General features: G+C 44.1%; 1 protein-coding gene across 1 annotated transcript; it reads right to left on the bottom strand.

Annotated features, from left to right (window-relative positions):
• Nucleotides 1-736: 736 nt before the first annotated feature.
• On the bottom strand, nucleotides 737-6,131 carry LOC120048323 (complement C3). Its single transcript, XM_038994209.1, has 2 exons — nucleotides 921-6,131; nucleotides 737-858 (listed from the first exon to the last, which is right to left on the bottom strand). The coding sequence occupies exon 1, from the start codon at nucleotides 6,095-6,097 to the stop codon at nucleotides 1,103-1,105; it is 4,995 nt and encodes a 1,664-aa protein (XP_038850137.1). The 5' UTR covers nucleotides 6,098-6,131; the 3' UTR covers nucleotides 737-858; nucleotides 921-1,102.
• Nucleotides 6,132-26,941: the final 20,810 nt, after the last annotated feature.

Genomic DNA, 26,941 nt, shown 5'->3' with positions numbered 1-26,941 from the left:
GGAAGAGAGTGAGGATGTTGGGCTATGGTTAATGTGGGGTGATTATTGGTATTTTTGTCTTTAATCTTCACTGATTGAGACTGAAATGTCCTTCAAACACTCAGAGCTCTCTAGCTGTGTCATTCCCAAGGCTTACATGAAAGGTTCCACATCAGTGTGTGTGTGTGTGTGTGTGTGTGTGTCTGTGTGTGTGTGTGTGAGATCCCACTTCAACTGTTGTCTGCTAAAATACATACTGCATATCTCCCATGATGACATGTCTGTAAAACAAAAGCTCAATGACGGAGACACACTTCCTCCTGGTAAAGGTCAGTGTCCTTTGTCTGCACCCCTAATGTCAAAACCTTGCTCATAATATATTAACCCCTGATTATAAATGATCTTGTTTCTATAAACAAGTTTCCACATCGGTAAAAGCAGTGATGAAAGTGTCTATTACCCTGACTGATTTGTATACAGTACATCTTATTTGCTTCGTGCCATATGGGGCAGGAGAAATGTTTGTTAATCCTGATCGCATTTGGTAAAAACAATGATGAAGTGCCTAAAGATATATAGTACTCTGACTGACTTGCCATATGGACCAGAATGAGATATTTGGACATTTTGGTGCTCAAATAGTGAACAGAAACAGTTACCATCCCACTCAACCTTAAACTTAAATGTCTTTGTTTGGTGTTTAAAACCAATAAAAAATTACATCCCCATAATGACTGGTGGTATGCACACAAAGGAATTAGAATTAATATGTTTTTTAATGCATTTCTTTCATGCTTATTACAGCAGGCAGGGTCATTTTAGTGCTAAAATAAAGCCATAGAAATGTGACCATGTCATAGTAATCAATGACGATGACAACTGCAAATGGCACACTTAAATGTATAAGTGTGCCATTTGCAGTCGTCATCATCATATGTTAACTTTAAAGAAAAAATTCTTTATGCACGGTGTACATAATTTACTGGTCAGTTTCTAACAGAATATATTCCAAGTGGGCAAACTCATCTCCATACATTCTCTAGGTTACAATGAGTTATGACAGGGCATGCAACCTGGATTGCAATGTTACAAAAATTTAAATTTAACAAAGCAAGAAGAGAAACTAAACAGGGCAGCCGAAGGTTGTGATCTGGTTGATGAACTCATCAATGCCCAGACAGACTTCTCTGTAGTTTCTGGATGTACACTCTTGTTGTGAGGGCCAGTACTCTATCCATGTCTGTTCACCTAGGACATACTTGTACTCCAACGGTCCTTCATCCTTCACTTTGTGCAGGTCTTCAGACTTCCCCATAATCATGTATGTTTTCCCCTGCATTAGACCCAGAGCTTCTCTACAGTAAGACAGTCCCATGAAGTCACGATTCTTCCCCTCCACTCCCTCGTCAGTACCTGGCTTGATGACCAAATCGATCTTCATGGTGTAAGTATCTGTGTGTGTCGTCAACTTCGAGTCCACCACCGTAGCTTTGTAAACGTAATCCAGTCCCGCGCCGCAGGCTTTGTCTATGCGGTTGACATCTGGCTCGCCTTTCTTCTGCATACTGCAGCTCTCTTCCGCACACGTGCACACGTCTCCAAGACACAGTCTGCTCAGAGTACCACCCTCCCTCTGCGGGTGGTAGAACTTCACACAGTGCTTCTGGTTGTAGTATTCATATACAGAGACGGCAGCTGGCTGTAGAACTCCCACTTCCTGTACTCTGTGGATCTTAAAGGATATTCTGTCTTCTAACTTATGGGACACCTTGTCCAGATATAGGATGAGAGATCCTCTTTCAGATAGAACTTTGTCCATCTCAAACTTCTCTATGTAGCGCTCCCTCCCCGTGGACAACCTTTTCAGATCGTCTGTGTCTACAATGAAGCCGGTCAGCAAGCCGATGTCCAGAATAGACATGGTCGCATCTCTCTCTGAGTTCCGATACAACACCTCAATAGTGAGCATAAATGACTCCTTGGCGTCCTCGTGGCTTGTTTTGTCCATCTTAGTGAGGGTGACAGAGAGGTCAAAGCTTTCACAGTCACTGTCCTTTTCCTCTGGCAGGGCATAGTACAGTGTCACCACCGACAAGGTCGCCTCACCATTTCCTAAGGCTTTTACAGTCAAGTCCTTGTCTATGGACTTGACCTTGTCTGTACGAGTGTGGAACTGGTTCTTGTTGTTGATGGACCACTTGGTGACTGATGCCCTGCCTGCCACCTCTAGGTTGATGTTCAAGTCAAAGTCTTTCAGGTCCTTCACGTGGCTCCAATACTCAGCCACAGCCTGGAACACCATGATGGTGGACTGTGTGGATCCATATCCCCCTCCCACCTTCTTCTGCTTGTTGAGCCACCTGACTATGGGGCCGGCCTCTTCGAAGAAATTCCCCTTGACCAGGGCAAGCAGGGCGTACGACGTGGCCTCCAGCGTGTACTGGTAACCACCAGGGACTGGCCAGTGGTCCAGCTGTGGAGAGGCGAACTTCAGTAGAGTCTCCTTGTTGAGTTTCCCTGCATTGGCCAGAGCATAGGAGGTCATAGCTACAGCATAAGGGTTAGTCAGGTGGGGCAGACGCTTTTCGAGGTACGCTACTGCCTTAGCCATACTGCCTGGTAGGCTGTTGACAGACGCCTCACACAGTGAGCTTGCTTCCTGCATTGCGATGAGAACAAAAGCTGTCATGGAGGCGTCATTGTCCGATCCCCTCACGTTGCCCGTCATCTCTGCGTGAATGACAGGAGCAAACTCATTGAAGATTCCATCTGGCTGTTGTGTGTTCAGGATCAGCCACTTGACAGCAGTACAAAGCACGTTATCCTGAACACTGATCAATGTACTGGACATGGCAAACACCTTCACCACGTATGCTGTCAGCCAGGTGCTGCTCTGTCTGCTGACCCAGGCAGCGTAGGAGCCATCTTCTTTACGGTAGGCCAGCTCACGTTGGTAACCAATATTGATGTACTTGATGGCTGTGTTCCGTTTGTCCAGGCCAATATCCTCCCACTTTTTGGTGTTGTCCAAGTAGTGTGTAGCAATGACAGGCAGGGTCATGTAGATCATGTTCTGTTCCCCACACCCGACTGGCTGAACTATCAGACTGCCCAGAGAGTCTCCACTGATGGCCTGCTCCACCAGCACACTGGTCTGCTCTCCAGCTGTCACACTGATCAGTGTGTCAGCATCAGAGTTTGGCACCCGGTTTCGGGGCACTCCACTGGGTATGTGTGACGTCTGCTCACCACCATGTTTAGCCGGGTTCAGGAGTACGTTGGTTTCCTTCTTGACCAGCACTCCCTCAGCCACAACGCGCAGATCCCTCTTCACCCCGTCATTGCTGCCAGAGTTTTTCACAGATGCCTTGACCTCAATGGAGTGCATGCCCAGCTTCATAGGGATGATGACATAGGGGACAACCCGGGTGGACATGGCGTCCATGTTCACTTCTTGCCTGTACTTACCCTTCTTGCTTGCCGAGCTGCACACCTCACCGTTCTCCATCAGCTCCACACGCACAATGATGGGGTCATCGCTGTAGTTGTGGAGGATTGCTTTGACCTCCAGCTGTTCATTGCGGACGGCTGAGTAGGGCAGCTTGAGGTCGATGAAGAACTCCTTTAGAACTATCATCTCAAATGGATCTGCCACACAGATGCCATGAGTTTTAGACAGGCTGATGGCTGTTATTTCCCAGGTGGTGATGGAATCCTTTAGGAAGTTGTTCCTAAGTAAAGATGTGGACTCACAGTGCTTTTCTTTGTCAGGGCATTCAGGAAGATTGGTGTCCTCCCACATCCAGCTCTCAGGGAACTGACTACGAGACACAATGTCTTCAGACCGCATGTACGCATCATCATCATCCTCCTCACTGCGTGAGAGCAGCAGTGCATCCTGTTTGGATTCTATCTTCTTGGAGGCCATCTCAGTGCAGCAGACAAGGAAGGCTTGGACGCAGACGTCCCCATCTGTGATGTACTGGGCCCGTCTGTCACAGGTATATCCCATGGTGTTGTCCCTCATCCCGGCCACACAACACTCCTTGGCCAGACCATTGTACTTACTGGCCATACTAGTGATGACGTCACTGATGGTCACTGCTCGTCTCCGCCTAGAACTAACAGGACAGCTGGGGTCTGTTCTGATCCCAGTCCCTTTAGCAGTGTTGGTCTCAAATACCAGACCAGCATCGTAGAACACCCCCATATTGTCTGCTCCTCCTCCAGCTGTACAGCCTGTATCATGCTTCTCTATGGTGTCCCAGATCTTGGCCTGTGTGAGACGGTGTTTGCTGTTGAGAACGTAGACTCCCTTGTCTACAGCCACCAGTCCTACTTTAGCTCCCGGGTCTCCAGTGATGGTCAGACTGAAAGCCTTACGAGGCTCATAGGATGCCTTGGCCCTGGTCGATGTCACTTTCAGTGAGCCCATGCAGGAGACCTTGATGTCAACCCAGACAGAGTCTGCCACCAAGTCATCTGCTCCCACATGGTAGTACGCTACGATGCGGAACGACGGAAGCATCTCCTTGGAGACAGGCACTGACAGTGTCACCAGCGCGTTGCCCTGTCTTTTGAATCGGCCCACTTTCACCAGCTGACCTCTACTCAGGAACATGTATGTAAGGTCATGGATTTGTATGGGGGTGGGTCCCAGGTTCAGATTGATCTTAATGGGGTCTCCTATCTTCAGCTCATTAGAGTCAACCCCGACATGGAGAAAGTTCCCGGTGGAAGTTCTGTAGGGGAGAGCCTTCATGGTGGCCTCTGCCTGTCTGTTGGGGAGGATCGCCGGGTCCTTGGTCTTCACAGTGATTGCCAGCTCTGTGGCTGATTTCACGGTGTTAAGTGATATTTTGGCAAAACCGTTGGCCCTGGTCACCCCTTTAGCATTATCTGGAGTCACTTCAATCTCCACTCCACTTGCTGGAGAGTTGTCGGGATTCGTAATGTAAACAGAGACGTCGAAGGGCATGCCAGGTTTGAAGTATTTGGGCGTTCTCTTGAAGAGGATGGTGTATGGCGAAGTGACAATCTGGATCCCTCTCTTCTCTGCCTCTACCATTTCCCCCCCACCCTCTGTTAACACGCTGACTGATACGAAGATGGACTGTTTGACCAGATCATGGATTTTGTCGAAAGTCTGTGTGATGTGTTCCTTTTTCAGACAAGCCACTCCTTTACCTTCTTTGATCTCTACTCTCTGCAGAGAGGCAGGGAAACTCTTTTTCTCGTTATCTGTTGTGATGACACCAAACACCACATAGCCTGTCCCTGTCACTTCCTTACCGTATAGATACCTGGCAGTGATGTCAACAGTCAGGTCTTTGTCGTCAACGTAGAAGAAGGCTTTAGCTGGGTTCAGACTAACCTCGAAGCTGGGCAGAACATACTCCTTGACCTCAAAGTCAGATGAGAAGGTCTTTTGAGGAGTGCTCTGGAACCTCGTGACTACATGCCAGGTCCCGAAACTGACAATGTCAGGGAGTTTGAACTGTCCAGATTTGACTCCCTTGTCTGGGTTGACGATCTCCCTGAAGATGGTGATGTTCTCAGGAGTCATGATCTCCACAGAGACTGCGATCTCTTTGTTCTTGGCGACCTCCTTGTCCTCAAATATCTCCCTGGTCAGAGGCTCCAGGCCAGGAGTCATAGAGAACACTCTGTAGTAGACGGTGCTGGCCGGAGTGTAAATGGTCTTGTCAGTCTGGATGAAGATGTATCCAGACTGGAAGGAGACCAGGACAACCTTCTCCAGGAGGCGGTCAGGGAACTGGGCCTGGAGGACCACATACTGCTTCTGCTTGGGGTCATCCACAAAGTGGTCCCCCTCTGGGATGACCAGTTGTGTCATAGCCTGGAAGTTGTTCGCTTGATCCAGAACCACTAATTTAGAGACTAGCTCTTTGCTCTGCGTAGGGTGGTTCTTCACCATGATCTTAACATTCAGGGGACCTCCTGCATGGTCCTGAGATTCCACAAAGATGTTCTCATTACTGCCCACACGCAGCAGGTTAGGAGCTGACAACACTTGTAGTGCAGCTCCATCAGATAAGGTAGGTAAGGAGAGGGCTACAGCCAGAGCGGCCAGACACAGCAACTTGCCGACCCACATCTCCACCGCTGATTCTGGGTCTGTAATAGTGCCTTCCCTCTCCAGCCCTGGCTTTTATCCTGTCTAGGGTTTGCTCCTTCTGTGGGAGGAGTTTCAGGGGTGAATCCACTGTGGGGTGCGTTACTTCCCAGCAGTAGAGTTGGGTAACCAGCGGGCTTGATAAGAGTAGTTGGAAAGTCCACTGTTAAGCAAAACAAACAGCTCAAAATCTATCAGAGAGATATACAGGTTGGAAATGTACTGGACCTGTGGAACTACTGTGATTTATATTTAGCCACTGAAACAAACAACTTAATAATACAAAATGGCAAAAAAAAGTGATATTATTTATCAGTAAATGGACATGGATGTGCTATTATCAAAGCCGAAGCTAACTAACTCCATTAGTTCAGATCTGGTTTCAAGACAAGTCACCTGGTCATGCATGATACAGTCACTGTCGAAACAACAGAAACACCCTAAATCCCAAGGAGAGCTCGGTGTATCTCATAATGAGTCAGCACACACACACACACACACACACACACACACACACACACACACACACACACACACACACACACACACACACACACACACACACACACACACACACACACACACACACACACACACACACACACCCTCAGTCAGTACTATATGGATGTATTTCTCAAATAATCTTGTTACCATGGCTTTGCTAGGAAAGTGCTTGCAATCAACTAACGTTGAAAAACTAGCTGAAACAATCCGAAACAATGTACCTATTTACTGAACACCAACTGCCATGTTTTCTTCATTATCTGCACAGTCAAGTGGTTGCATAATTTTGTAAGACCTACAGATGCATAGCACAAGACCTATTGAGAAACATCCACCTGGAAAACTTGCAACCCTAGGTAGACCCTATCTTTGGGTCAGCCTGTGTTTGATAACAGGCCAAACTGAGATACATATTCCTGTCAGTGACGAGAAGAACCGTAAGCACACACACTGTGTCAACGTCACCTTTTCACCCCTGGCACTAGCAGGGTTTTGTTCAATGTAATAATTAAACAATCCTGGACAGGGACCGTTGGATAGTGATGGGGACAGGGATGGGGTGGGTGGGTGGATTACATGGCAAAGTCTGATGAGTGGGGGTTACTCACCAAGGCTACTATAATTAACTACTGTTCCTTCAAAAAGTATTCATACCCCTTGACTTATTCCACATTTGTTGCGTTACAAACTGAATTCAAAATGGATTAAATATATGAAAAATTCTCACCCATCTAAACACAATACCCCATAATGACAAGGTGAAAACATGTTTTTAGACATTTTTGCAAGCAGATGGGCTGTTAGTAGCCTGAAACCAATTGTTTCACAAAGCATACCAGTTTAAACGTCAGTCTATATTAGTTGGACTCCATGTTTGCCAAAGTTACAGCCTTTAGAAGGCCCGTTTCAAATCAAGAACCAAAAACATGAAGGGCCTGTTGAGCCCATGTTGAGCCTATGTTAGCCACAGTTCTATATTGAGGTGATCTCTCGTTAACCTCTAAAAGTCCAAGCCATTGGGGGGGCCTTTACTACTATAGCCCATAGAAACTAATTGAATAACACATTCATAAATGGCCAAAAAGACAGTAAAAAAATTAATCATAAGGAATAAGGTTTTGAAGTGTCTGTCTCTATGGAAAGATGAGACTCTCATGAACAAGACGGTGGTCTCTGTTTTGCTCTGCGACAAGTACCTCGGGACTCATCTGAAGGTGACCGGTACCAGTTAAAAAAATTAATGGAAGTACAGAGGAAGTTCTGTGCCTACCCAAAAAATGGGGTTAAATATGTGTAAAGAAATAAAAACTGTTTTATTTCCTGAGCTTTCTTATACAGTATAGCTCTGAAATTTTAGGAACTATTTAAAAACAATTTATTTTTAAAATACATGATTTGATAAAATATTGAATTTGCCTTTACTACTATAGCCCATTTCTTAAAATTCTAGGATAAACATATTTAACCCCTTTTATTGGGCAGGCACAAATTTTCATTTTTTAAACTTGTACCTCAAAACCATCATGTTCATGAGAGTCTCATCTTTCCATAGAGTGATGATATTAGTTTGTAGGCCAAACTGTTTGGATGCTACAGACATTTTTGTGAGAAGAACGATTTCTGGGATGTCTCAGGGTCTGACAAACATCACTTTAGCTCGGCCACCTTCCACCGCGGATGCGTTCGATGCAGATATCACTAGTTTAATCTGACATATTTTGATTTTGATTTCTTTATTATGCTACTTAGATTGATTCTGGGGTTCATTAATAGACTCCATTGTTTGGGGGGGGGTGCATTATGTAACTTAAGTTAATATGTGACCAAATCCACAGAGAAATGTGAGTCATAGATCTGTCATTCTCATTGAAAGCAATTCTAAGAAGCGGTAGATCTGTTCTAAGTGTGCTATGTTTATGCTTCCTGTGCTAAAATTTTGTTTTTAACTTTTGAACACCAGCTTCAAGTAGCTGAAAAAACAATATTTTTGGTTATGGAAAATATATTTAGATGGTGCAATGATTCTCTGCCCTATACTTGCTTGTTTTGTCACAAACTCAAACTAGCAAACTATTACAATTTCAGCAACCAGGAAGTGGAGAAGCGATTTCTGCATAGTGCATCTTTAAACCATTAATACGTGCTAAGATCAACAACACAGATGTTCTCAGTTGCTTCCAAAATGTCCCACTCCCTTAACCCTCTTTTTTATTTATTTATGAAGGGGTGGATCAGCATTAATATTGCGGATAGATTGTTGCTTCCATCAATGTAATTGTCTGCATCATTTCCAATCCCCCATACATTTTGGGGTAAATATATATATCCATATACATACATACATACATACATAAATACACGTACATACCCATATATATATATATATATGCATAAACTAACATTCATACATATACACATATATACTGTACATACATACCCATACATATATACATACATACATATACATTCTATTTTTAGAAAATACCTTTATTATTCCACGCAAACCCTACCACCCTTCCCCCAATTGGAGTAAACTAATAAACAATATCACTTAGGATTCTACCTTCAGTTTATACATATTAATCACATTTTACAGACACAATCTATTTTACAATAGTTATATTTCGTTTGTTTTTAGTCTTTCCTCTATTTCTGATGTCCATCCAGTTTGATTTCTATTTGTAACTGTGCTATTTCACAAAATCAGCCTCAATGTCACGCCCTGACCTTAGTTATCTATGTTTTCTTAATTATTTTGGTTAGGTCAGGGTGTGACGAGGGTGGGTATGAGTGTTTTGTATTGCCTAGGGTTTTTGTATGTCTAGGGGTGTTTGTAAGTCTAGGCATATGTAGGTCTATGGTGGCCTGAATTGGTTCCCAATCAGGGGCAGCTGTTTATCGTTGGCTCTGATTGGGGATCATATTTAGGTTGCCATTTTCCCTTGGGTATTTGTGGGTTCTTGTCTATGTGTAGTTGCGTGTCAGCACTCGTTTTGTATAGCGTCACGTTCGTTTTGTTACTTTGTTACTTTGTTCAGTGTTCTTTCTTCATTAAAAGAAGAATGTATGCATATCACGCTGCGCCTTGGTCTCCTCCTTACAACGAACGTGACAGAAGAACCCACCACAAAAGGACCAAGCAGCGTGTGAATGAGGAGCGAACATCCTGGGAGAAATATGAGTGGAGGACATCCTGGACCTGGGAGGAACGGCGACGATACGAGGGGACACGGTTAGCAAGGAAGCCCGAGAGGCAACCCCAATTTCTTTGGGGGGGGCACACGAGGAGATTGGCTGAGTCAGGTTGGAGACCTGAGCCAACTCCTCGTGCTTACCGCGGGGAGCGTGTAACTGGTCAGGCACCGTGTTATGCAGAGATGCGCACGATGTCTCCAGTTCGCATTCTTAGCCCGGTGCGCTTTATTCCAGCTCCTCGCAGTTGCCGGGCTAGAATGGGCATCCAGCCAGGACGGATGGTGTCAGCTCAGCGCTCCTGGTCTCCAGTATACCTCCTTGGACCAGGATATCCTGCGCCGGCTCTGCGTAATGTGTCTAAGATGCGTCTGCACAGCCCAGTGCGTCCTGTGCTAGCGCCCCGTACTTTCCGGGCTCAAGTGAGCATCCAGCCAGGACGCATTGTGCCAGCTCTAAGATGCAGATCTCCAGTGCGCTTCCACAGTCCAGTATGGCCTGTGCCTCTTCCCCGCACTCGCCCTGAGGTTCGTGTCCTCAACCCGGTACCACCAGTTCCGGCACCATGCATCAGGCTTCCAGTGCGCTTCCAGAGTCCAGAGCTTCCGGCGACAGTACCCAGTCCGGAGCTTCCGGGCGACAGTACCCAGTCCGGAGCTTCCGGGCGACAGTACCCAGTCCGGAGCTTCCGGGCGACAGTACCCAGTCCGGAGCTTCCGGGCGACAGTACCCAGTCCGGAGCTTCCGGGCGACAGTACCCAGTCCGGAGCTTCCGGGCGACAGTACCCAGTCCGGAGCTTCCGGCGATAGTACCCAGTCCGGAACCTCCAACGGCGATCCCCCTGTCCGGAGCCTCCAGCGGCGATCCCCGGTTCGGGGCCTCCAGCGGCGGTCCCCGGCCCTGGGTCTCCAGCGAGGGTCTCCGGTCCGGGGCCTTCGGCGATGATCCGCAGTCCAGAGCCTCCGGCGATGATCGACGGTCTGGATCTACAAAGGCGGAGGGATCAGTGTAAAGAGGGGAGGCGGCATCCAGAACCAGAGCCGCCACCTAGGGTAGATGCCCGCCCGTACCCTCCCCCATAAGTTCAGGTTTGCGGTCGGGAGTCCGCACCTTTTGGGGGGTACTGTCACGCCCTGACCTTAGTTATCTATGTTTTCTTAATTATTTTGGTTAGGTCAGGGTGTGACGAGGGTGGGTATGCGTGTTTTGTATTGTTTAGGGTTTTTGTATGTCTAAGGGTGTTTGTAAGTCTAGGCATATGTAGGTCTATGGTGGCCTGAATTGGTTCCCAATCAGAGGCAGCTGTTTATCGTTGTCTCTGATTGGGGATCATATTTAGGTTGTCATTTTCCCTTGGGTATTTGTGGGTTCTTGTCTATGTGAAGTTGCCTGTCAGCACTCGTTTTGTATAGCTTCACGTTCGTTTTGTTACTTTGTTAGTTTGTTCAATGTTCTTTCTTCATTAAAAGAAGAATGTATGCATATCACGCTGTGCCTTGGTCTCCTCCTTACAACAAACGAGACACTCAAGTCAATTTCTGTGACCCTGTGGAAAACTAATTGGCATAATAAAACAGTCTGTTTCAGCTAGAGATATCTGTGGTGGAAGCTGGCCGAGCTACAGTACATCAGTATTCAGTCCATGAGACATCCCAAAAAACAGTATTTCACAAACACTAATATGACACCTCTATGTATAGGTGAGTCTCTCACGAACACGTCCACAAGCCTTACGAGACTCGCCTGAAGGCAGACCGGTACCAGTTAAAAAAATGAAAGGAAGTACAGTGCATTCGGAAAGTATTCAGAACCCTTGGCTTTTTTTACATTTTGTTAAGTTACAGCCTTATTCTAAAATGGATTAAATAGTTTTTTCCCCTCATCAAATATCACATTTACTCCGTACTTTGTTGAAGCACCTTTGGCAGAGATTACAGCCTCAAGTCTTTTTGGGTATGACGCCAAAAGCTTGGCACACCTGTATTTGGGGAGTTTCTCCCATTCTTCTCTACAGATCCTCTCAAGCTCTGTCAGGTTGGATGGGGGCATCGCTGCACAGGTCTCTCCAGAGATGTTCGATCGGGTTCAAGTCCAGGCAACTCAAGGACATTCAGAGACTTGTCCCGAAGCCACTCATGCGTTGTCTTGGCTGTGTGCTTAAGGTCGTTGTCCTTTCGGAAGGTGAACCTACACCCCAGTCTGAGGTCCTGCGCGCTCTGGAGCAGGTTTTTATCAAGGATATGTCTGTACTTTGCTCCCTTCACCTTTCCCTCAATCCTGACTAGTCTCCCAGTCCCTGCCGCTGAAAAACATCCCACTGCATGATGCTTCACCGTAAGGATGGTGCCAGGTTTCGTCTAGACGTGACGCTTGGCATTCAGGCCAAAGAGTGCAATCTTGGTTTCATCAGACCAGAGAATCTTGTTTCTCATAGTTTGAGAGTTTTTTGTCCCATCCTTCCTCTACTCTCAACCCCTCCCATCTATCTCTGAAGACCATCCAGTTTATTCCATAGGAATACATTTCCATAAAAACAGAAACAAAAGAGGGACACTCAGGATATAAAATCAGGATGACCCCTCCCCCGGCCTGTCATTTTCTCCACTGATCCATGGAAAAGTCTTTCTCCCCTCTCTCTCTCCTTCCTAATTTATGCTCTGCACCGTCTCCCAAATGGGGAGTGAGACACCGATGCTTCTAACTCTTAAAAATGGAAAGTCCCCCTGGCATTCCTCTCCTCATCTCTCTCTCTCTTTCTCTCTTTCTCTCGCTCTCTCACGTTGACGTGTGATTGGAAAGGAGGTAATCTCGCCAAAAAGACAGGGGCTGGCTGTCTGCTGGTCTAAGTATTTGGTGTGATGATGTGCCTTGGTGTGACATGGCCGTCATTACATATGGCCTTCGTACAGACAAAGATTTATTGTCACTGACTGCCACATTGTCCTTCATTGGCCAAATCTGATGCTGAGAGAAAAGAGATTATTACATAAGCAACACGTGCACATGATTGGACATGAAAATGTTTCAACATTGCAGACCGGTCTATTTTTATTTAATCTTCTTAATGTACAGTATGTTAATACCATTTTAAGAGGTTATTAAGAGGGAATGGGAGTAGTGTGACAGAAATGTGCAGTGAGAACTCTCTCAAGCATATAGTATATCATGTTTCATATGAGTAACCAGAGTGTATTGCACAACCTCAAGGAGCTGCACTACTGTATCTGAATATAGGGCATCCTGCTTCACAGATTTGCCTTCACAGATTGGCCTCTCTGATTGGCCACTCTGATTCAACATGCATTTTTGGTAACACTACTTGGCCACAACATAACTGGAAAAATATACAGTACATGTTTTTATTGCAGATTATAGTTTACTTGTTGGATTTGAAGTTATAAATGTATGGCCACTTTATGGCTTTTATCTTCTCCTGTATCTTAACTTGCTTTGACAACTGGAATGAATGACTGGCAGATATACAGTCGTGGCCAAAAGTTTTGACAATTACACACATTTTTATTTCCCCAAAGTTTGCTGCTTCAGTCTTTCGATATTTTTGTCCGATGTTACTATGGAATACTGAAGTATAATTACAAGCATTTCATAAGTGTCAAAGGCTTTTTTGACAATTACATGAAGTTGATGCAAGAGTCAATATTTGCAGTGTTGATCCTTCTTTTTCAAGACCTCTGCAATCTGCCCTGGCATGCTGTCAATTAACTTCTGGGCCACATCTTGACTGATGGCAGCCCATTCTTGCATAATCAATGCTTCGAGTTTGTCAGAATTTGTGGGGTTTTGTTTGTCCACCCGCCTCTTGAGGATTGACCACAAGTTCTCAATGGGATTAAGGTCTGGGGAGTTTCCTGGCCATGGACCCAAAATATCAATGTTTTGTTCCCCGAGCCACTTAGTTATCACTTTTGCCTTACGGCAAGGTGCTCCATCATGCTGGAAAAGGCATTGTTCGTCACCAAACTGTTCCTGGATGGTTGGGAGAAAATTCTCTCAGGGGATGTGTTGGTACCATTCTTTATTCATGGCTGTGTTCCTAGACAAAATTGTGAGTGAGCCCACTCCCTTGGCTGAGAAGCAACCCCACACATGAATGGTCCCAGGATGCTTTACTGTTGGCATGACACAGGACTGATGATAGCACTCACCTTGTTTTCTCCGGACAAGCTTTTTTCCGGATGCCCCAAACAATCGGAAAGGGGATTCATCAGAGAAAATGACTTTACCCCAGTCCTCAGCAGTCCAATCCCTGTACCTTTTGCAGAATATCAGTCTGTCCCTGATGTTTTTCCTGGAGAGAAGTGGCTTCTTTGCTGCCCTTCTTGACACCAGGCCATCCTCCAAAAGTCTTCACCTCACTGTGCGTGCAGATGCACTCACACCTGCCTGCTGCCATTCCTGAGCAAGCTCTGTACTGGTGTTGACCTGATCCCGCAGTTGAATCAACTTTAGGAGATGGTCCTGGCGCTTGCTGGACTTTCTTGGGTGCCCTGAAGCCTTCTTCACAACAATTGAACCGCTCTCCTTGAAGTTCTTGATGATCTGATAAATGGTTGATTTAGGTGCAATCTTACTGGCAGCAATATCCTTGCATGTGAAGGCCTTTTTGTGCAAAGCATTGATGACGGCACGTGTTTCCTTGCAGGTAACCATGGTTGACAGAGGAAGAACAATGATTCCAAGCACCACCCTCCTTTTGAAGCTTCCAGTCTGTTATTCGAACTCAATCAGCATGACAGAGTGATTTCCAGCCTTGTCCTCGTCAACACTCACACCTGTGTTTACGAGAGAATCACTGACATGATGTCAGCTGGTCCTTTTGTGGCAGGGCTGAAATGAAGTGGAAATGTTTTTTTCGGATTCAGTTCATTTGCATGGCAAAGAGGGACTTTGCAATTAATTTCAATGAATCTGACCACTCTTCATAACATTCTGGAGTATATTCAAATTGCCATCATACAAACTGAGGCAGCAGACTTTGTGAAAATGAATATTTGTGTCATTCTCAAAACTTTTGGCCACGACTGTACTGTATGTCTCTGTGGCAGGTCAGGGTAATAATACTATAGTGAATGTATGACTTTGAATTTAGAATTAACCTCATATTTTGAAGTAAAAAATACAGCACCCTTGTTCCCTCACATTTAACCCAAATGGACTTCACATTTTGCAAATGCTAACATTATATGAACACATCACACATCGCCTAGACACAGTGCAGAGTGGAACTTTCACATACATACATACACACATGGTGTCTGAGTCTGGTTGATGGTGTCTGAGTCTGGTTCCCCCCAGTTCTCCCAACTATCTCTCATTAGGGTCCAGCTGCTGAGTGTCCTCATCAGGTAAACCTTTCGCACTAAACGTCTAAACACTGGTTGTGGTTTGTTATAGTACCCTTATCCCCTAAGTGTGCACTCGTTCATTCCATCTCATAGATTTAAAAGCATGCGATTGGTGTAGGAAATATGGTGGAAACTCCCTCTACCCCATGCTCACACCATTCCAATGCTTTAAATCTATGAGGTGGAGTCCAAATCCAAGGGTAGAGAATTGAACCACCAAAGTGCCTCAGATAACCTCATGGCAACCTAGTAAAGCTTGTCAATGGATCCCATCCATATCTAGACAGAACCCCTTGGTTAACTTTACTCCCCTAAATTGGCGGGCCCCACTTAATTAAAAATAAACCGTTTCAGGGCAGGCTGTACACCAACAGAGGTGGTGAGTCCTGGGGCCACAAGTCAAGTTTCTCCCCCAGGGCTAATAAATGCAGGCCTTCTTCTTTAGGATACACAAGTAAGTATACATTGGGAAAAGTATACATTGGGAAAAGTATACATTGGATGAAGCTTGTGTTTTCATAGAAATGACACCAGCAGTCAGCAACCCCACAAACTTTGGGCCCATTCAGACCCCTCTCCGGTGACAAGGTTTCTTTAGCTATTTCCCTACTTCAGCACCACCCTCCATTTTATTTTCAAATTTTGTGTTTGGCTCAGTATTATTACAGATGTACTTACAGCTTCAAAATATTACAACTGACTTCTTTTGTACACTCACATTGGAAGCAATACAGGGACCCTAGTATGGATGTTGAACACTGCCTAGACGTTGTGAGCAGAACATTTGCATCATAAATAGGCTCCAGACTCCTATGGTATAAAGTGGAGTTGTTCTACTGCTGAATTTGCCAAGCTAATAAATAACTGCTGATGGTTGGCATTAATAAAGCAGTTTGGTTGGCATTGGATGTTGTGGACCCTCTAGCTGCCTGGCTGTCTGGACTTGATTTACTTCAACTGAATCGTCGAGGAGCCTCTGGTGCTGCCAAGCTGGGTGATGTCAATCCAATCCAGAGCACGGAAGGGATGGCATACAAATACACAGATACATACACACTTATGCACTCGCGCACGCTGCGTCATGCATTCACGTATGAACAGACATACACACACATACACACCAGCGGAGGCTGGTGGGAGGAGAATAGGAGGACAGACTCATTGTATTAGCTGGAATGGAATAAATGGAACGATATCAAACATATGGAAACCACATGTTTGACTCCATTCCATTGATTCCACTTCAGCCATTTCATTGAGCCCATCCTCCTATAGCTTTGCCCACCAGCCTCCACTGATACACACATAGAACACACACACATTCACACGTGGCCTTTGGCATGGCCTGTTGGCCTTGCTGTTAGGAAGATTACCTGTAAACAAAGTAATTTAGGGTTGCAAGTGGATAGGACACAGTGTTTGCGAAAAGCGGGGTAGTTGATATCGGACATACAGAAGAGCAGCACATGTGTTCCCAAGTGGATCTGGTTCCCCTTATGTAACAAACACCAACTGAATAACAAAAGAGATCAATCAGGAGAAAACAGAGGGGGTTTGATTATAGGTTATGAGAGTGATGCTGTTGTCACGGCTGTGTTGCATTCTGCTTGACTTGTAGGAGACTTGAACAGTTTAGCCATACTGTCATTGTAAATAAGAATTTGTTATTTCATGCCACCTGGCACTGTCCACCTAACCTACAATTATGGAAAGACATAGCACACAAACTGTCTACCTTTTTGTGTCACAGCATTCCACTCTCCCCATCCCTCTGCCTTCTTGGAAACGTCTCACCTGTTGATCTACCACCCAAACATCATCTTCGCATTTTGATTGCCTTAAAGGGATACTTCAGGATTTTGTCAAGGAGGCCTTTTATCTACTTCCCCAGAGTTTTATGTCTCTGTGTCCAGTATGAAGTTAGAGGTAATTTCGCGATCCAATGCTAACTAGCATTAGCGTAAAGACGGGAGGTCTATGGGTATCTACTAGCATGCTAGCAGATACCCATATACTTCCAGTCATTGTGCTAATGCATGAATTACGAAGTATCCCTTTAACTTAAAAAAAAAAGTTCTTAACCGACTCGCCTGGTTAAATAAAGGTTGAATAAACTATAGAAGGAGAAAAAAGTGCTCTGTAATAGACAACTTGTAATGTATACTGGTGAGAATATCTTTTGGCAATTTTACGTGCGGTAATGACAAAGTCTGCACTTTACTCCACGTAAAAAGGGCAACAAGGACCACCGTACTGTAGGTCTGAAGGACATTTGTCATTCTGAAGGACCAGGCTAAGCAGGGCAATGCTAAGAGCAGGCTATTTCAGACTATTGCCACTCACAAGGCATCTTGTACAAAAATCAATAAACCTGCTTAAATTCAAGTTCATGGGCCTCGTTCTGTTCAGGAGCCTATTCAAATGACCATGGGAGAATGCTCCCTCCTCTGCACAAAATATAATTGTACTGTTCTGTCATCTGTTTGTCTTTTCCATAAAAAGAGAGGGAGAAAAGAACTGGGAAGAGAGAACGACCGGATTTCTAGACATGTGTTCCTCATCTGGTGTGAAAGAGGCACCAAATCAGTATTCTATAGGGAGAGGCAATCTCCACAGGCATTGGGACTCAGGAAGTCAGACTGGAGAGAATGGATGAGAATTGGCCTGCATTCTACAAGTCCACCTACTGTATCTCCAGGGCAGTCACATAATACAGATGTAGGATCTTAATTTGAGCCCGTTAGCAACAGCAGGAAAATAATCCTGCAGCAACTGGAAATGTTAATTATGTGGATTATAATTCATGGACATTTTTGTAGGGGTTGATACATTTTTCCTAGGGGAAAATCAAGTCTGAAATGTCAAAGTGGAAATTACAAACTTCAGGAGTGTCAAGATCGTTACAAGGAATGGACCAAGGCGCAGCGTGCGTAGAGTTCCACATATTTTAATAAATCGAAACTCACCAAACAAAATAAGCACAAACGAAACATGACGTTCTGTGCTCACAGGCAGCTACACAAACACAAGATCCCACAAAGCACAAAGGGGAAATGGCTGCCTAAATATGATCCCCAATCAGAGACAACAATAAACAGCTGCCTCTGATTGGGAAACATACCAGGCCAACATAGATGATTAAACACCTAGATAACCCACCCTAGTTATTGTCACGGCCCAACCACCATAGAGAATAAACAGCTCTCTAATAAACAGCTCAGGGCGTGACAAGAAGCCTTTTTAAATGTCAAATACAATACAAGCTTTACATTTCCTGCATCGCATGAAAGTTCTCCTACAAAGGGGGATCAAATTAATATCCTACATTTGTAATTTAACATACCCATGCAAAGCCAAACCTCTTTGCACATGATGGTAGTAAAACTCTCCATATCACTAGTGTAAAGAATTATCAGCCTGAATAAAGATGATTGTGAATCCAGAGAGATGTCCGACTTGCGCAACATCTTGTCTTTTAGTAGGATCAAGGGACTGGGGTAACAACAGTCTAACATTATGCAAACTGGAGGAAGACCAGATTCATGTAGTGTTGTGTTCTTCAACATCTTCGTTGCCAGTAGTATGACTCAGCTGTGGAGTGCAGATGTTGTTAGTGGGTAGTTGCATGTGTGGGATGTTGCTGACAAAGTATACTGGGTGTGGTTCAGTGCATGATTGTGTGTGGTAGATTTAGTCTATAAAGAACCAAGGCTTGGCTTTGTGGTTTAATTAATATAATATACAATGGCCATGATGACTCAAAGGTATGGGATGTAGTTATGGGATCTATGAATCAGAGTTAATGGGAATGGAAGTTTAACATGGTGTTGCCTGTGATTTGGTGTTGCTTTGAGGTAATTGAAAATGAAAGCAGTGTGTGTGTGTGTGTGTATGTGTACGTGATAGAGCCAAATTAAAAGAGGTAAAGCACTGTATATCTGGCCTTAGATTGAACCAGATGTAGAGTATACTATTTCATCGTTCAGATCTTAAAGCCATTTATGAGAGGAAAGATTTTAAGAGTGCCTGGCGAGTTTACAATGGTGTCACATGTCGACACAGCTACTTTGTGAAGACCAAGAGCCTTTGAGCCCTCTGTCTATTGACAGAAAACCTGCCCTCTCAATCTGGCCCCTGGATGGTCCCACGTCTAAGCATACAGAATGTGTGTCACGGAGAGTGCATTTACAGTACATGTGTCTGCACCGTGGTGCAGAGGTGAGGAATGGGGGTAACGCTGCTTAACTTAACTTTGGACTGCGCCCAAGAGCCACAAGAGTAGAGCTCTGGATCCAGCATCACAGACTCCTAGTGGGAGTGAGACTGTGCACAGAACAGAGCCAAGCAGAGCAGAACAGTGGGTCTATTCAAACCAACTATTTTCCCTCGGCAGTATACGGAAATTATATAAAATGAGACCACCATTTTCTTTCACATTCAAAAAACATCAAGCAAAAATGAAAATGAAAAGAAAAAAGGAAAATAAAGTATTTTCCTTTCCGAAACAGCAGCTCAGCAGTGGTTATTGTGTCTTACAGTTCAGTTTCGCTTCACGGCAATGGCATAGCTATGGGGACAAGAGAGAGAGAAAAACATTGGTCTCTTTTTCGGTTGCATGCAAATTGCACCGTGAACCTTATTCACTCCTCATTGGGTTGTTTCATTTCAGAAGTGCAGGAGACATGAACTGTTTTCATCTGGATAGGGGAGTGGAAGAATAAATCCCTTCTTATGAGTCTGATTGCCCTTCGACCCTCATCCCTCTGCTCCCTCCCTATCTCTGGCTCAGTAATAGTGATGCTTAATATTTGTCTTGACTGACTGTTAGGCTGAGAGTCTAGCCTTTATAGACGATGCACAGTTTTTATATAGCTGATAGCAAGATTGCTTAGTCAGTCATTTCTAACCTTCCCATAAGCCACCTTGGTTATCTACACAGGATGGTCTCTTACTTAGTTTCCCAGATGCCAGGAAGATGAGACAATGAGGCACTGTTCTCAACTCTTCCAGGCTCTCTCTTTCTCGAGTCACACACACCACATCTTGTCTATAGAAGGCCAGCGTTTAGGTTTTTATCACCAACACCAATCCATTGTCAGCTTCAAGCTATCTCTAGTAGAACCCATGTCCTCCAAAAAGATCACATTCTGTTGAAACAATGTTTCAAATGAGCTTATACTCCTTTATCACACTGTCAACCTCATCCCAGTCATAGGATCAGTCACAGAGTCATGAAGTTATGCTGATCATCCAGCCGACCCAATCTGCTGAGTTTGATCAAACCAAAACAGAACAAACAACCATAGGGAGTGTGATGTCTCACTTCAAGGATGACAGTTTCCACTTAGTGGCGTGGAGAGGCCTGGGGCAACTACTGTAAACAACTCCAGTCAGCTGATACTGATGTCTCCTTGGTTACAGTTGCAGGTCGAGCTCCACTCCAGCAACGTAAACTACAGGACCACACAGTAGTGTCCATTGATCTATTCAGTCATCTTTACAGAGTGTGATATGAAGAGGGGTCACTTTTAGAACATTTCACAAGACCTAACATTAGAAACTTATTTGGGATGTGCTCTGTGTCTGAGGGAGTTGGTGTTATGGAAACAAGTTTTGAAGTGGCAAAGCCACCACTTGTGAGAGGTGCCGTTTAAGTTGGCAAACACTTCTAAATGTATGCCTACTTTGGCTCTGGAGTTGCTAGGGGGGTTAAACCTGTAGGTCACAGTCCGTGCTCAGCCCAAAGCCATGCACAATACCTGCAAAGCCAAGCTAAATGGAACAGTCGACACTGAAGAATACTAATGAGCCTGGATGGAAAATAGACTTTGTATTGTCAGCTGAAATGCAACATTTTACTGCATTTTACTGCAAACTGAGGTTTAAAATGGTTGAAGGAAGATTCCTCTTTCATTTTATTGTTTAGGATGATTTTTCTTCCTCCAATTTGTTGTTACCATGTTGACTCGAGACCCAGAAATGTGATCTCCTCCCTCGTCATTGAGGTTGTGGTCTCTGGCTTTGGCCTCTTTCATCCACCATTTTTCTGCTCTCCAATTGGGATAATTTAGCACTGATCAGATTCAGAATGATTTGGTTTGGTTAGAATAGGCTCAGAGCCCTACACAACTAGGGTCTACACAACAACATTCTCGATTAGCCATTGTGAGGCCGAAGAGAGCCATTGTGTACCTTAACAGAGAAAACCATAGACATACAAATATTGTTTATCCATCATTGGAGGAAACATGGCATGACTTCAGTATTCCAAAAGCCATTGTGTTCTTCCCACAAGTTAGACCACCGGCTAAAGCCTAAACGGATCCACACCAGCGGATACTGGAATGGTCTGGCCATCTTCCAGATGCTATTTCCAGCGCCGTGACTGACGCCAATGTTTAATTTCTATGCATGCTCACCTCTAAATCCCATCCCATGACTGGCAAGATTGGGACAGGGAGCGTGGCATAATCTCAACCAAATATCTTTTTCATTTTGTTGTTTCTCTGTCTCTCTTTCTCTCTTTGAAAATGCGGTCGGAGATTCAGCCCTGGAGCATTCTAGAAGGGACTCACATTGTAGTTTCCCGAAGAGCATTCCTCTCTGACCCTATGTCTCCTGGAGGTAGCGGCCATTTTGATTTCCTCCAAAAGCTACACACTTCCGAGAGAGGAAAACCACTGAAGCAATGTTTTGGATATCATAAAAGCTATTTCTAAATGCAGTAGGCATATATCAACCGATGTATGAACCCAGTGGGCATCTGTATCGTCTTCATGAGATGAAGATTCTTTACGGCTCTCTCCCCAGTTAACGACAAACGTTCCCACAACTTTAGAGAATGTTCCCTTAAGATTCTCATTAGGTCATTAACTAACGTTTTCATAGGAATGTTCCTGTGATGTGCAAGAAATGTTTCCAAGAGACCATTCCCTTAATGTCAAATGGAATTTTCCCAGAACGTGGTTACCATGTTCTCAGAATATAAGATATGAATGTTCTAGACATGTTTCATGTGAACATGGCAGAAACATTAATGTGTCCAGTTTTCTGTGGGTTAGGAGAATATTCCATCAACGTCCCAGAAAACATACCCAGAACATGGTTGTCATGTTCTTAGAACATAAAATGTTCAAGACATGTTTCATTGGAACGTTGCAAGAAAATGTATGTGTTAAAAACGACTTTACACATCAAGTCTTGTTACTGTTGCCAAGCCAATTAAGGCCCTGACTGGTGAACCATTGATAGCTCTTTGTCTGTTGGTGAGATCAGAAATACTCACGCACACAGTGATTTCAATTTACTGTACATATTTGACACACCTTAACTACATTGTGCATGTTCATTTATTCAGTAATCATTATTCAACATGTCTCCCCCTGGGATTTGAACTCACAACTTCTTAGTTCACGGTACTCCGATCTTCCTGCTACGCCACCATGTCCATGGCAGGCATTAGTTAATTTGACTATTCTCTCATCATTGATTATATTTACTTACTTCAGCAATGTACGGGCTTTCTGTATAGTTGTCTAATGTTGGAAGTGACTTTTATCAACACTCTATGCAAGAGGTTTTATTGTCTTCTCAGGAATCCAGCCTTCTCTGTGCTCTCTCTGTTGTGATGACATCCTGTAGGTCTGATGTCTGATTGGAAGTTAACAGTAATGCTATTGGTCAACAGCTTAGATCTAGAATCTTAACATGGTAAAATGGATATAAAAGGGTTGATTGTCTCTCTCTCTCTTTCGCTTTCTTTCTCTCTCTCCACCAAAAGCTTTGGGCCATTATTTTTCCCTCTTTCCATCTCTGATCATGCATAAAATAATGCCTTGTAATGCGTGTTAATGCGTTGTAACTTAAGATTTATGTATTGTATGTGAATATATACATTTTATAATATTTATTAAATACACCAGCATTTAGAATTCCATTCTCAGACTTTCTTGACCTTCCAATTCCTGTAATTAAAACATAGTCTCTTGCGTATTGCTAAATCATCTTTATGGAGTCAGTTTAAGATGCTGGTGGCCTCGGTGTGGTGGCCTGGGTTCGATACATGCTAGTTCAGTCACCCTACTCTCACATTCTTAGCAATATACACTGAGTGTACAACATGTTAGGAACACCTTCATAATATTGAGTTTGCCCTCAGAACAGCCTCAATTTGTCGGGGAATGGACTGTGTAAGGTGTCAAAAGCCTTCCACAGGGATGCTGGCCCATGTTGACTTCAATGCTTCCCACAGTTGTGTCAAGTTGGCTGGATGTCCTTTGGGTGATACGATACGATTCTTGATACGGAAAACTGTTAAGCGTATAAAACCCTGCAACGGTGCCGTTTTTGACACACTCAAACTGGTGCGCCTGGCACCCACTACCATAGCCCATTCAAAGGCACTTAAATATTTTGTAGCCTTCTATTTTACACATACACTGACTATACCAACTATTATAAACACCTTCCCAATACCAAGTTGCACACCCTCCTTTTACCCTCAGAACCGCCTCAATTCATCGGGGCATGGACTCTACAAGGTGTCGAAAGTTGGGTGGTGGACCATTCTTGATACACACAGGAAACTGATGAGCATGAAAAACCCAGTCTCAATTGTCTCAAGGCTTAAAAATTCTTTAACCTGTCTCCTCCACTTCATCTACACTGACTGAACTGGATTTAACAAGTGACATCAATATGGGATCATAGCTTTCACAGGTGTTCCTAATGTTTTGTACACTCCGTGTATGTTAATTATTACAATTTTTAGTTACACTTGGAAATGTTACTGATGCATATCTGTTTATTATCATAATGTGTATAGATTTCTCCTCTTTCACGCATTTGGCAACCAGCTTAGTGCCTTTGTGCACAACCTCCAGATGCCTTTTCATGTTTGATGTGGTGTTTCTGGACGAACAGATCCACGCTGCCTTTCCAGAGGTGGCATTTGACTAAAACATTCTCTTTCTACTCGATTAACTCAAAATAATGGGACCATTCTCACAAGGAAAAGGTTAATCAGCCATATTTTCAGCTTTACTATGGCCTATTGGGAATGAGTTGGCCTACAGAATGAATTACATTAGCACAAGACAAGGGTGGCAAGTAGGCTAGTGGTTAAGAGCATTGGGCTAGAAACTGAAAGGTTGCTGGTTCAAGCCCACTAGGTGACACCATCTGCCAATGTTCCCTTGAGCAAGGCATTTAATCCTAGTCACTCTGGATAAGACTGTTGCCTAAAATGTGAACAAGGCATACATTTATAATTTTTTTGTCATTTTGTTACAAAAAAACAACCCTTTACTGTAAATAATTCCTCCGCACAGAATCTGTTTTTGAGGAAAAGGACACCAAGCCACCGATGTGGGCCACCGATGTGGGCCACCGATGTGGGCCACCGATGTGGGCCACCGATGTGGACCCCCTCCGCTTACGAGGACCACGTGCTCCCGATCTCCATGGCTGGCGTGAGTCAGACATTTAAGCGTGTTAACCCTCGCAAGGCTGCCGGCCCAGAAGCAAAGCAAGGTAACTGAACTAAATAACTAATCATAAAGTGCTTTCAGAGGCTAGTTAAGGACCATACCAACTCCACCTTACCTGAATCCCTAGACCGGCTATTCCCAAACTGAGGTACACGTACCCCGAGTGGAACGCGTAATGCCGTCGGGGGTACAACACATTTTTAAACAGTCAATTTTGATTTTCCAACAGGGCTATACATTTGGGTGATGTTTTCCTCTCGCCTGATTAGCCTCGTTTCACTGCCAAAAATCTAATTAAGCCATCTAGTGTTCAGCGAAATAACAACACAATGTCAAATACAGGTAGCCTAGTCAAATAATTAACATCCAATCACATTAACCATTACTCTCTCGCGGGAAACATGGCAATTAGAAAAATAAGCCACGGGAGTTTTTTGAGCGAGAACTAAGACGACTTTCGAGTAGTAAGACGTATAAAAGCATCAGAAACCATTAATAAGAAGGGGCTAGAAGCGTCTTATATGGTGAGGTACCGAGTGGCTAGGACAGGCAAGCCCCATAGTATTGTGGAGGACTTCTTCCTGAAGTTGCAGATATGGCTGGGACAATGCTGGGGGAAAAGGCCCCAAAAACTATACAGACAATCCCTTCATCAAACAACACAGTTTCACGACTCATCAGTTACATGGCAGGAGATGTTTTGAAACAATTACTGCTTCGCATACAAGCCAGTGAATTCTATGCGTTACACCTGGATGAATCAACAGATGTGGCGGGCACAGCTCCTAGTATATGTCCGTTACGTTTATGAGGGGTCAATTAAGGAAGACATTCTCTTCTGCAAACCACGGGAAAACAGGAAAACAGGAGAGGATATTTGTTAAGTACTGGACAGCTTTGTGACATCAAATGGACTTTGGTGGTCAAGATGTGTTGGTATCTGTACTGATGGCGCAAAAGCCATGACAGGGAGACATAGTGGAGTGGTAACGCGCTTGCATGATGACGAGTTTCTCACACGACTGGCCTATCTGGGTGATGTTTTTTCTCGCCTGAATGATCTGAATCTTGGATTACAGGAACTCTCCGCAACTATATTCAATGTGCGGGACAAAATTGAGGCTATGATTAAGAAGTTGGAGCTCTTCTCTGTCTGCATTAAGACACATTAAGCCCTTTGCAACCACGTACCTACGTGAGAGTGGATTCTTGGCCCTCACTAGCATGAAAACGAAATCAAATAAAAATCAAATCAAATCAAATTTATTTGTCACATACACATTGTTAGCAGATGTTAATGCGAGTGTAGCGAAATGCTTGTGTTTCTAGTTCCGACCATGCAGTAATATCTAACAAGTAATATAACCTAACAATTTCACATACTGCACATACTGCACATACTGCACATCCAGGCACATACTGCGTGTGGAAAATGATTTAAGACTGGGACTCTCTCCAGTACAACCCAACATTGCAGAGTTATGTGCATCCTTTCAAGCACACCCTTCTCATTAACCTGTGGTGGGTTATTCACAATTTTTGATGAGTTTTTGTTGTGACACCCACCTCCAGGTCGATCTCCTGTGACATCTTCCTCTGCCTCTAGTGGGGCCTTTACCCCTTTTTGTTTTCCTCTTCACCTCCTGTCTAGCTTCAAATTTGTTCAGGATGTAGTGACAGGTGTCTTTCTAATGGGATGTAAGGTGGGCGAAGACAGATGGCACGTAGTCTGGGCTCAGTGGATTATAACTTTTCCTTGTGAAAAGATTCAGAAGTTGGCATCAGCAAACGTAATCTGCTTCCTGTTATTCTTATAGTAAATAGTTCAGAGTATGTTTAATAGTTGCAACACTGCTGTAGCTAGCAGGCTAACAGTGAAATCAAAAGATCAACTCCAATTTCCACTCTTAAAATAGAGATAGATTAGCAGGTTATTTCATTAAAATGCAAATAGATAGTAGATAAACACATATGGATGGCCTCTCGTTTTGGCTGCAGCCAGTATGAAGCTTTTGTCGCCATTCCCTCAGGCTTTCCTCAGGTGTCGGTTGTCATGTAAAGATGACATCATCAACTTCATTAAATTCAACTTGATACAACAGCATTGATACTGTCATGTAGCTAGCTAATATTAGGCAGGTAATCAGAAAGCAATTGTGGCTAACTGATGACAGTATCAATGCTGAACAAGTTGAATTGAATGAAGTTGATGATTTACAACAGAAACCAAAGCTAGGCAGCAATCTGTGACGAGACGTGCCAGACATGAAATGTA

This window comes from Salvelinus namaycush, chromosome 5, assembly GCF_016432855.1.
Source record: "Salvelinus namaycush isolate Seneca chromosome 5, SaNama_1.0, whole genome shotgun sequence".
In the NCBI taxonomy this organism is placed as follows: domain Eukaryota; kingdom Metazoa; phylum Chordata; class Actinopteri; order Salmoniformes; family Salmonidae; genus Salvelinus; species Salvelinus namaycush.
The sequence above is the reverse complement of the archived record's forward strand: the minus strand, read 5'-3'. Positions and strand labels throughout refer to the sequence as shown.